Below are 10,614 nucleotides of genomic sequence, written 5' to 3'. Positions count from 1 at the left end.
ATCGCTCAGACTAAGGCTGTGGAAATAAAGCGGTTGTTTAAATTTAAATTTAAATTTAGTTTCTATTCTGAGATACAACGCAATACTTTCTACAACAAATGTGACTGCACTTCTACAAGTAATGTTTTTTTTTAGTCATGATTATTAGTCCATTGTTATTATTACACCCTGTGTCTGCATATATGCAAGACATTTGAGCCTTTATGCTATGGATGGAGTAACAAAATGTTTATGCATTCATTAAGATGAAAAAAAGTATTCAAACTTGCTTCTGAACATTTTGTGGGCAGATAGAGGAGGGGTGCATCGAGGACAGCCACGTCTCGACTCGAGTCCAAATCGATCGATATTTGCTGTGAACCCCTGATCGGATTAAAATGATCGGATTAAAATACTAACACTCGAACCACTGCTGCCAGACGGTGAAGTTTACTTCAGTCCGTTAGCGCTTCGGCGCATTGCGCGCGTCTGCGCCTCAAACAACGCAAAGCTTGTAAAGAACGCACGAACATGGTTGAATCTGCAGCTCGTTCCGCAGGAGACGCGGATCGTTGTAAAATCAGTGTAAACAAAGGGCGTTACAATCAGACGGGTCGCGTTTGAGCTGCGTTACTTTGACGCACGGATTACTTTGACGCGCGGATTACTTTTAAAAAGAAAACGGTTCAGAGCTCCTCGTTAAAAAAAAAACAACTAACGACGCTACGAGCGTGAAAGATATGAAATGACCGGACACGCTTACCCGGTTCTGTTAGGGGGGGGGGGCTGGAACCGAAAGCAGGCGAGCCACCGCGCCGGTGAAGGAAACGACGGGCCGCCGGTGGAGCTGAAGGGAACGCAGCCGGGCTCGTCTGGGCCGGAATCAATTAAAAGTCGCTCCCGGTTCCTGCCCGATTGTCGTTCAGGACTCAACTCGAGGGCTGCTGCCCGGTTAGGGGAGTGACGTCACTCCCCGGTCGCTCTTGTGACCGCCGACGCGCCAGCCTCTTTCTGCCCCCCCCCCCCCCCCCCCCATTGTGTCTCGTTCAAATTCTGGAAACGGGATTATTTCTCACAACAGATGAATTTGGAGCGTTCAGGAACAGTTTATGGGTCGGTTTAAAATATGGAGACACACAAACAAATAACGTCACGATGTCCCACCAGCAGGTCCCAGATCAGATCTGAGAGACTTGAAAGTAAGAACTTAAAAGAAGAAGAAAGTGGACAGCAAAAAAAAAATCACTTTTGTTCATAATCCATAATCTAACCAATGATAATAACGTTATTAAACTCTAGAGGTGGATTCAAAGGATTCGGCTGTATCAGGCCTTGTGGCACATTGGTGTGAAGTGACGTCATCGTGATGTCATTACCTGCTGCTGGGAAGAAAATAGGTTTTCTCATTAAAATCATGTTACAATGTTGAGGTTATGGGCGACACCTCCGTGCAGGTAGGAACGTGTCTGCGTTGAAGGATGTAATAATGAGATCATACCAGGGGAGGCCTCATTGTCTCTGGGTCACAGTGTGTGTGTGCGGCGGTGGGGGGGGGGGGGTCCAGCCATTCATTGTGTCATTGTCCGTCTCATCAATTAGACTTATTGGACAAGGTTGTCCCGTTTGATCACGTTTGAACTCAAGTGTCAGCAGAGAATCCAAAGGCTGACGTCGTCTCGCTAAACATTAAGACATCGCCACCTAGTGGGGAAGATAAGCTTCATGGAACTGTGACATAAAATAAAAGCTGGACTCAGCTGGGATTGGACACTTTGTGTTGTTGTTGTTGTTTTATCCAGAAGGGTATCTGGAACCATTTTCAGCCCCCCCCCCCATTCAGCGGTGTTTTAGTATTCCTTTTAACAAACAGACAAACAAACAAAAAAGCATAACCTACTTTGCATAAGTAATAAATTAAGATCAGTTGATTATCGCATTCATATGTACACTACACTACATATTATACTGTCAGTGTTATATACTTATTTAAGTATGGGACGAGAGTTTCGTGAATGACGTAACTGATCATATTAAAAACAAAGAGTCTGTTTCGAAAAGAGAGATATTTTCAACGCTTTCGTGCTTCAACAGCATCAAACGTGGACAAATCTTACTTCTGTCTGCAACACAATTCACGTAAGAGTGTTACGGATCTGCATGTATGTTAATATAAAATGTTCATTAACTTGTTGCTTCTAAATTGATAATTCAATGTTTTCATCTCGGCTGTCTGCTGTCCATGTTCGAAGAAACCGGAAGTAGTAGTAAGATGTCTTTTCGTTCCGGATGTTGACGTTTCTTCTTCGAGCTAGTTCCTGGTTAGCCAAAAACAAACGCAGCCATGACACACAGAAACTAAATCTCCCGAGAACCTTCACCATGCCACTGAAATCATGCTGCGTTTACAGCACAGGAGTGTTTTCTGTACTATTCCTCGTGCTGGGCATTGCTTTGATCTTGTCTCATGTGTTTTCACATGCTGTGCAGTCGCTCGTTAGAAAGGTAAGCATCTTATAAAAGCTAACATTCCATAAAAGGCGTCAACCTCAGATAACATCCAGCTTTTGTCTCACCCACTCATTTATTGTGTAAATGTTTGCTGGATAGTTGTTAACAAAGCGAACTCTAGCAGAGTTATAATCCATCTAATCGGCATATTTGTATCTGGAATTAATAACCTATAAGTGGTCATCAAACGATGAGACACATTTTTAGACTCTGCTTTGTCCCCCCCCCGTAGGAAGTAATATTGAAGAATGGCACAGAGGCATTTGAGGCCTGGGAAAATCCACCAGCCCCTATTTACATGCAGTTTTACTTCTTTAATGTGACCAATTCCCTGGAGATTCTGGATGGGGATAGGCCTGCTGTGGTGCAGATCGGACCCTACACATATAGGTGAGACCATTTTACTCAATCTATTCTAAAAGTCTTATGTGAAGGGTTCACTTGAATGCATTTTAGGGGTTATTAAAAGCATTTACCATTCCCCGAAGGTGAAATTGGAAGGGTTACAAAGATCATAATATTCATTTTAAGCTGACATAAGAGGAAATAAATGCCGAAGAAGGCTTAGGGTTGACTAGATAGAAGTAAAAATATATATAATTGTGCTTTTATTCTGTAAAAATGCTAGTTTCACTTAGATGTTGGGTTGGTTGCATTTTTTTCATGATCATAGAAGTACTAACTAAATAATAAATGTTTTAATTACCTCAAAATCTGAAAATAAGTACAGTAATGTGAAATCATAGGGTCAGAAGCAGAGACATTTTAATGTATTTATATGTGATATTGAGCTTCTGTTATAATCTCACATTATGTGTCTGAATCATTTGAATTATGATTGAAAACAAGCTCTTTGGAGAGGAGTTTATTATTTCTGATTGTCACTGATGGCATCACACCAGCTGCCATTATTGCTCAACAACTATATCTGGGGGGGGGGGGGGGGGGGTTCTTCTTGTGACACATCATGTGATGTTGAGTCAGTAAAAAAGCATTCAAGTGAAACTTCTTCCTCCTTTATTCTATAAAAAAATTATATCATCTTCAATACATGTTTACATTACCAGAGCCTTTTATTCACACTGTCATATTTTATGTACACATGAATGCACAAAATGAGACATTCTCATCATACTTTTACGATTCTTGAGGTGATAAACTGCAGATCTGTAGCAATAATTTGAACACACGGTGTTTTCCCTCCACAGAGAGTACCGGCCTATGGAGCAGGTGAACTTCCAGGACAATGGGACTAAAGTATCAGCTGTTAACACTAAGACCTACGTATTTGTCCGTAATATGTCTCGAGGTCCAGAGAGTGACCTCATCAGGACAGTCAACATCCCTGCAATGGTGAGCCACAGAAATCTGTAGTAAATTATTGAAGGGTTCAAAGAGTTTTTATTTACTGGGCAGCCACAGACAGACACCATTTAAATATATTTGTTTGTATTAAGTGCCGAGATCCTAACTCAAAACAACAATTACGTGTTTTCAGTTTTTCAGCATTAATTAAGGCATTGCTGCACCGACCTGATTGTACATTCTATCCATCTCCTTCAGGTTTTTGGTTTTGTCACATGCTAAGCAAATTAGTTTCTTATCTTCTTCATGGAACTTGCGCAGTTTAAGTCATGACGCATAATGCGGTGTTTTATAAGATTCCGTCCCCTCTCTATCGTGCTAGACGGTGATGGAGAGAGTCAAGAACAGTGTTATTCAGGCCAGTCTGATCTCCGCCTACATGAGGGGCGCCGATCAAGGCCTCTTCACCACCCGTACAGTTGGAGAGCTCCTGTGGGGATATGAAGACGATCTGCTCACAGTCGTCAAACATTTGGTGCCTGATCTGGACAACGTTTTCGGACTCTTCTATAAGGTTTCATTCCAGATTATAATTCAGTTTTTACAGTGTGTTTATTCATAAAATGTCACGTGATATTAGATGGTTTCTCAAGGACTTTAATTCCCATAAAATGAACAGTGTCTTACTTGTGTCTTTTTTCTGCTTTCCCGCACACACATTTTTCTTGGCTCTTACTTCTCCCTCACAGAGAAACGCTTCCAACGATGGTGATTATGTATTTTTCACTGGCCAGCAAAACTACCAAGACTTCGCCAGAGTGGATACGTGGAACGGAAAGAGGTAACCAGGAGTTTTACCACTCACCTCTAGCACAAAATAACAATGACAGAAGAGTTATACTCAATAAAGGCTTTTCTCTCCTGTTGGCAAGATTCATAGATTACCTTAAAATATTTACATCTGAGAGTTGGATGGCGAATGTGACAGACGAGAACGATCAAGGCTCATTTCATCCTGTTGATGACACAGCTACTTGATGCGCTTCTTTTGTCGTCGTCTCCCTTTTAAGCCTCGTTGCAGACACTTCCGTTGTGTCTGTCAGTAAGGTTCAAAAGCAACCTTCCATTCTAGCAAGCACTTATCAGACAAATGATAGAGAGGTGCTTTAAATAGAGAAATGACAACCTGACAAGAAACAAATAATCAAATGTTTGTGTTTGTGCGCAGCTCGCTGAATTGGTGGTCATCTGACGAGTGCAACATGATCAATGGAACCAACGGTGCATCTTTCCATCCCGTCATCACAAAGAATGAGGAGCTCTACATGTTCTCCTCTGACCTGTGCAGGTGATTAACCATTCAATGCCCACGCAGCTGCAAGACCAACATGTCATAAAAGATCACCAAATGATTGCACATATTTATGCATCTCAGATTTCTTTGTTGTTTGCAGGCTTGTTTGATTTTCTGGGAGCAGGTCTATACAAAATCTCTCTTTTTTTTGTTTTAAACCATGTGACAGGTTTTGATGAAACTTTATAGAATGGTTGGATATGCTGTAAGTAAATGAATTAAGCATTAGGTTTAGGACTTTTTAACAATAGCTAAATATCTTTTTGCGTGTATTCTGTATAAACTACTGGACATATTTTCATTAACATTTGTGGAAAAGAAGCACATGTGACAGAAGGAAGCAAAGAATTTTGGAGTACGGTACATTTCCGTCAAGGAGTGGATTCCCGATTCTTTTTTTTTTTACTTCCTTCTACATTTAATTTTCATTTCCTTTTTCTCCTTTTGGGAGTGGAGGCATAGAAGAATCTAATGGTGGTTAGAAGCTTTAGTTTAGCTTGGATGTTGCTTAAATTGGAAACAGTTTAAGACACTAATGAATTTTGTTCTTAATTTTGCTTTTGAGCGCATCAGAGCTTAAAGCTTTATTAAGTGTTATGGAATGTAATTAAGGATATATTGGTTCTTATTCTGGTTGTCTTTACTTTGCTTTTGAACCGTCTATTCTCTCATTTGTCACAAAGATCTGCATTGATCCTGTCTGGATATTGAATAGCAACTTAGCCTGGCCAGTTTCCCGTCTGGGCCTCCTCATCGAGGTCACTGCTGGCTTGTTTAGTGTTTAAAACACCCGATCAGCTCTCTCCAACTGGTCATACATCAGAAATGAAACGGCTGACGCCGGTTCTGAGACGGTTGAGGAGCCAGGAATGTGTCAAAGACCTGCACCGCCTGTTTTTCTGCAAATCAACATGCCACAGAGCGCTTGTTCTTTTGATACAGAATTCATGCGCACCTGCAGAGATGAACTAATGTATGGCTCTGCTTACAAGGTCGATTTACGGTCTATATGAGGAGGATGTGACTGTGAAGGGGATCCCTGGGTATCGCTTCAGTCTGCCCGCCAAGGTGTTCGCCAACATGTCTGTGAATCCAGCCAATGCAGGTTTCTGTGTCCCTGCCGGAAACTGCATGGGCTCCGGAATACTGAACGTCAGCTTGTGTAAGCAAGGTGGGGAGCGCTTTACGCATTTCATTGTGTCACTTCAGCCAGTGTTTGGAGAGAGGAGGGTACAATCATCCATGTCTCACCGGGTTTCTTGTGTGTTTAGGAGCCCCCATCATAATGTCCTCACCGCACTTCTACCAGGCAGAGGAGAAGTACGTTCAAGACGTGTTTGGCATGGAGCCTCAGAAAGAGCAGCACCAGACAGTGATCGACATCAATCCGGTAGGAATTTCTAAAGAGGAAAATCAACTGGTTTAAAACTCGCCTACTCCTTAATAGAAAAATCTATCATCTATGAATATTTCTATGTTTTTCAATACAAGATTTCACTGATGGAAAAGCATTCTGGTTGTTTCAAATTTCAAAATCACACTTTCAGATTTTCTCTCTTTAGCAGATAAATATGAAAACAGCAATAACTAAAAGAAAAAAAAAAAACAGAAAAATATAAACAGCCTTTGTTTACTTTCTACCAAAAGTATTTCTTCACGATCTGTACTTAATTAAATCCGAACAGTGTTTTTAAGGTAATAAAATAAAGATAATGATGAACCTTTTTTCTGGTCGTGTATAACACTGATTTCACAACAATACTGTCATACTCGGTCGTGTACACAACGTCACCACCTTCAGGGTTGACAGCAGTAAATAAGATATCATTTTATCGCTTTGTTTTTTCTCCTTCCTCTCCTGTGATCTTCATTGTACAGTTTAAGATCATAAAAACTGATTCAAGAACAGCAGCTTCTTGTCTTAAAGAGTGATTTGCTAGTTCCTGTGTTTAGCATCATGAGTAGATCGAATACCCTTCGCCGACAGCTTCAGGCTCTGCAATAAAGATGCACACCTTTACGTCTCCGTTGAATTGTTTACATGTAATTCACAGCTTGTAGATTGATGCGCGAGTAAGATTCGGTTTCTGATTCTGTAACTGCGTGTAACTCTCTCTTCCAGCTAACAGGAATCATCCTGCAGGCAGCAAAGCGGCTCCAGATCAACGTCTACATCGAGAAAATTTCCGCTTTCAGGTAACTGCTTTTCTTCATCAGTGTCTTCAGCTGAGATACTGTTTGTTATAAACTAGGATAATCTATAAACTAGTTATGCCACTATTTCTGACATTCGTTGCTTGTTTGTCATTCATACGCGAGTCCGGGTTCACACATTAGCGTAGAGATAATATTCATGTTCCGATGAGCTCAACTACTGACAGAATTATGTTTTTTTCTTTTAGTCAAACAGGAAATGTGAGGACTCTGGTCTTTCCTGTGGTTTATCTCAATGAGGTACGAAAGCACACAGTCATCGGACACACACAGAGTTTTGACATACTGGTAGTCGTATACATTTCTCAACAAATTTGGCCACGTTCAGATGATAAAGAGATTCATTGACCTTATTCGCTCTTATCATGGCATGAAATGAAATAATGAAATCGAAGTCAATGTTTTTTAAAAACGTGGAATATGGATAGATAGTTTAATTGGCATCATTTACACAAATATGTGGTTTGAAATGTCCTCTTGTGCCCTTTTCTGGTCATGTGACTGCCAAAACTCACTCTGATTGGACAGAATAATATTGCGATTGACTTTCAATTGGGCAAAATCTGACCACACATTTGGAATTACTTTATTAAAGAGAACTATTTCAAGTATCAAGTGTCCAAGAGCTGTAGGTATTATTCAGTTTCATGCTCTAATTTAAAATACATTTAATTGAGCCTCTAACGTCTCACCTCCTGTCATGCCAGAGTGTCGTCATTGACGACGCATCAGTCCTGAAGCTGCAGGCGGTTGTTAGAGAGCAGGAAGTCTTGGCGAACATTCCGTTCATTCTGATTGGGCTCGGCATCATTTTGGGAGCCGTCTTCATAATCCTGATGTGTCGACAAAAGGTCCCCGAGGTGAGACAGTAATGAGCTTGTTAGAGTACTTTTTGTTCATGTGAATCTGTTTAAACTGTTGTATTATATTTAAATTTATTATAGTCTGTGAAATAAAATAAAATTGTGAATCTTGCCTCTCATAAGAGACAAACATGAGATGCTCTTATGAGAGGCAGGTTTCACAATTTTATTTATCTAAATATAAATGAATGAATAAATATTTAAATATTTTTTTGTACAAACAGCAAGTTTGATTTTATGAACCACCTTTGACATTATTGTATGGTTTGTTTCAGAGCACTGCAGCAGAACGAAAGCCGCTGCTCACATCGTAGCCCTGAACAGGATAAGACGTCAGGAGGATTAACATGCTCATGACATGTTAATTATTGATTATTAATAATCCAGAATTCAACTTATTAATCTTTTTTTTTAATGAAATTGTTTCAGGAAAGACAGCGTGCAAAACGGGAGGATGATGCAAAGGACTGGGTGAAGTGGAGAACATCGATTTGCTGTGGCGACCCCTCACGGGTCAAGCTGAAAGTATAGTAGTAGTGGTAGTAGTAGTAGTAGTATCAGGAAAGACAGCAAAGATGACTTTGTCTCGTCTTGGAGTTGTTGATTATAGGCTTCCTTTGGAGTCTGCCTTTGAAGCCAGTTCTAACTTTGCATCTTTTAAATTAAAACTTCATTATAATTACGTTTCTACATCTGAACAAAGGATACCGGATTGAGTCAGTCAAATTTTGTAATCTGCATATTGAATGGAGAAGTGTGTAATAAATAGTGACAGAATCATAGCAGTGATCTGGTTAAATGTGTTCCAACAATCAGTTTTGACCATCGTCTAATAAATCATTGAGGCTTCAACAGGCAGCACTATTATACAGCTATTTTTAAGCAAGAGAGAAAATCCTCTTTATACCAGTTTATACTTTTATCAACATTTCTGTGACAGTTTATTCAGACACCAAACACAGAAAACCGATGTTTAGCATTCTTACAGTAAGGATTATTATGTGTACATCCAAAAATGTATAGGTCCCAGAAAATGTTTGTGAAAATTACTGGGGATCGTTTGTTTTTATCAGATTCCATTTGCCGTGTTTTGCTCGCATTCATCTTTCAGTCTGTTGAGTTGGTGCTCTGAATCTTTAATTAAAACCAAGTACTTTCTGCAGTGACAGCCATGGCTTGATAACTAGTAATGTTGTTGAAAACATCCAAATGCCAGTATTTGTTTCCACACTAAGTCATGTCATTTTAAAAGGAGATTTATTTTTCCCCAATACTGCAGTATTTTGCCATGAATCTGATATTTAAGTCATATTGTCCTAAATTCCATGTATGAAAATGAACTTTCAGACACTCGTGAAAAATATTTAACCAAGTATAAAAAGCTTTTTTTTTTATTAAACACTAGAAAGTGTTGTTCTTTTTAGGATTCCGAGTTTAACATTTTATGAGATTATGGTGACTTCAGTTTTTTTGTATTGGGTTGCAGCCGATCGGATCCCCGGCCCTCCAGATGGAACAGCTGTTTTGTCAGTTGAACTGAATGTCAGTATAATTGTGTAAGTTCCTGCTGTTTAAATAAATACTGACTGTTTGCATGTGCTAATTTTCTTGTTGCTTTGTCTAAAATAGAACATTGTTTCCCCTATTACTACATAGTCAATATGTAATCACTGTTTACATTCACATCCTGTAGGTTTAGGTCCTAACCTTTTGCACCTTGTCATTTGCTGCAGCATCAATAAAACCGAGCCAGTCTCTAAAAGTGTGTTGGTATTTCATCCAATGTGCATTGCAAAAGCATTCTGTCTGTGTGTATGTAGGTCAAGAGGAGAGCATGATTATATGCGACTAAATAACTATCAGTCTGTTTAATGCTTTCTGAAGAGAATGGCAGTAGGTTGCTTCATTTTCATTCAACTTTAATCCACACAGCAATTATTAAACTAAGATAACACAGCTATCTATATCATGCCACTTCCAACTGTGTTCTGGATTTAAGAGTGAAATGGCCCAATTACAGGACAACGATGTGTAGGAGTAAACATTTTCCATTGAAGTCAAGTCACAATAAAACTAAGGTAGCTACCTCTGCTAAAGAAAAGATGATCCAGAAGAGACTCTGGATTAAATGGAGCTTCCTCAAAATCTCTGTTGATTATTGACCGATGTTTATGCATCTGCAGCTCTGGGCAGACTGAGATGCCTCTGACGTGGCCTTGTCCTTAATTACCCGGTAATCGTGTACTTTGGTTTCGTGCAGATAAACTTTGACTTAAGTTGCCATTACAAGACTGATAAGTACTGCCGTGTAAATATGTTTGCCTCACTGCCTTTGGCTTGAGAACAAGTTCTGCCAAGCCTTAACCTACATTATCAAAGTCACAAATCAGA

At 39.8% G+C, this 10,614-nt stretch overlaps 1 protein-coding gene across 2 annotated transcripts; it reads left to right on the top strand.

Annotated features, from left to right (window-relative positions):
- Positions 1-2,333: 2,333 nt before the first annotated feature.
- scarb2c (scavenger receptor class B, member 2c) lies at positions 2,334-9,985 on the top strand. 2 transcript variants are annotated; one of them, XM_068752599.1, is made up of 13 exons: positions 2,334-2,481; positions 2,720-2,877; positions 3,696-3,840; positions 4,175-4,366; positions 4,542-4,633; positions 5,021-5,140; positions 6,139-6,317; positions 6,418-6,536; positions 7,269-7,342; positions 7,549-7,600; positions 8,068-8,220; positions 8,499-8,555; positions 8,653-9,985. In XM_068752599.1, exons 1-12 carry the CDS (start codon positions 2,359-2,361, stop codon positions 8,535-8,537), a joined length of 1,446 nt encoding a protein of 481 aa, XP_068608700.1. In that variant the 5' UTR covers positions 2,334-2,358; the 3' UTR covers positions 8,538-8,555; positions 8,653-9,985. The 2 variants fall into 2 exon arrangements, with proteins under 2 accessions (XP_068608700.1, XP_068608699.1); XM_068752598.1 differs by having other exon boundaries at positions 8,499-9,985.
- Positions 9,986-10,614: the final 629 nt, after the last annotated feature.

Source organism: Brachionichthys hirsutus, chromosome 19 (genome assembly GCF_040956055.1).
Source record: "Brachionichthys hirsutus isolate HB-005 chromosome 19, CSIRO-AGI_Bhir_v1, whole genome shotgun sequence".
NCBI classification, from domain to species: domain Eukaryota; kingdom Metazoa; phylum Chordata; class Actinopteri; order Lophiiformes; family Brachionichthyidae; genus Brachionichthys; species Brachionichthys hirsutus.
This window is presented reverse-complemented; position numbering and strand designations above follow the sequence as displayed.

Bases quoted from the DNA above. Each gene is read 5' to 3' on its own strand.
- scarb2c (XM_068752599.1), top strand. From the start codon at position 2,359: ATGCCACTGAAATCATGCTGCGTTTACAGCACAGGAGTGTTTTCTGTA. The intron at 3,841-4,174 runs GTGAGCCACAGA...CTATCGTGCTAG, and splicing joins CAGTCAACATCCCTGCAATG to ACGGTGATGGAGAGAGTCAA. The intron at 7,601-8,067 runs GTACGAAAGCAC...CTGTCATGCCAG, and splicing joins CTGTGGTTTATCTCAATGAG to AGTGTCGTCATTGACGACGC.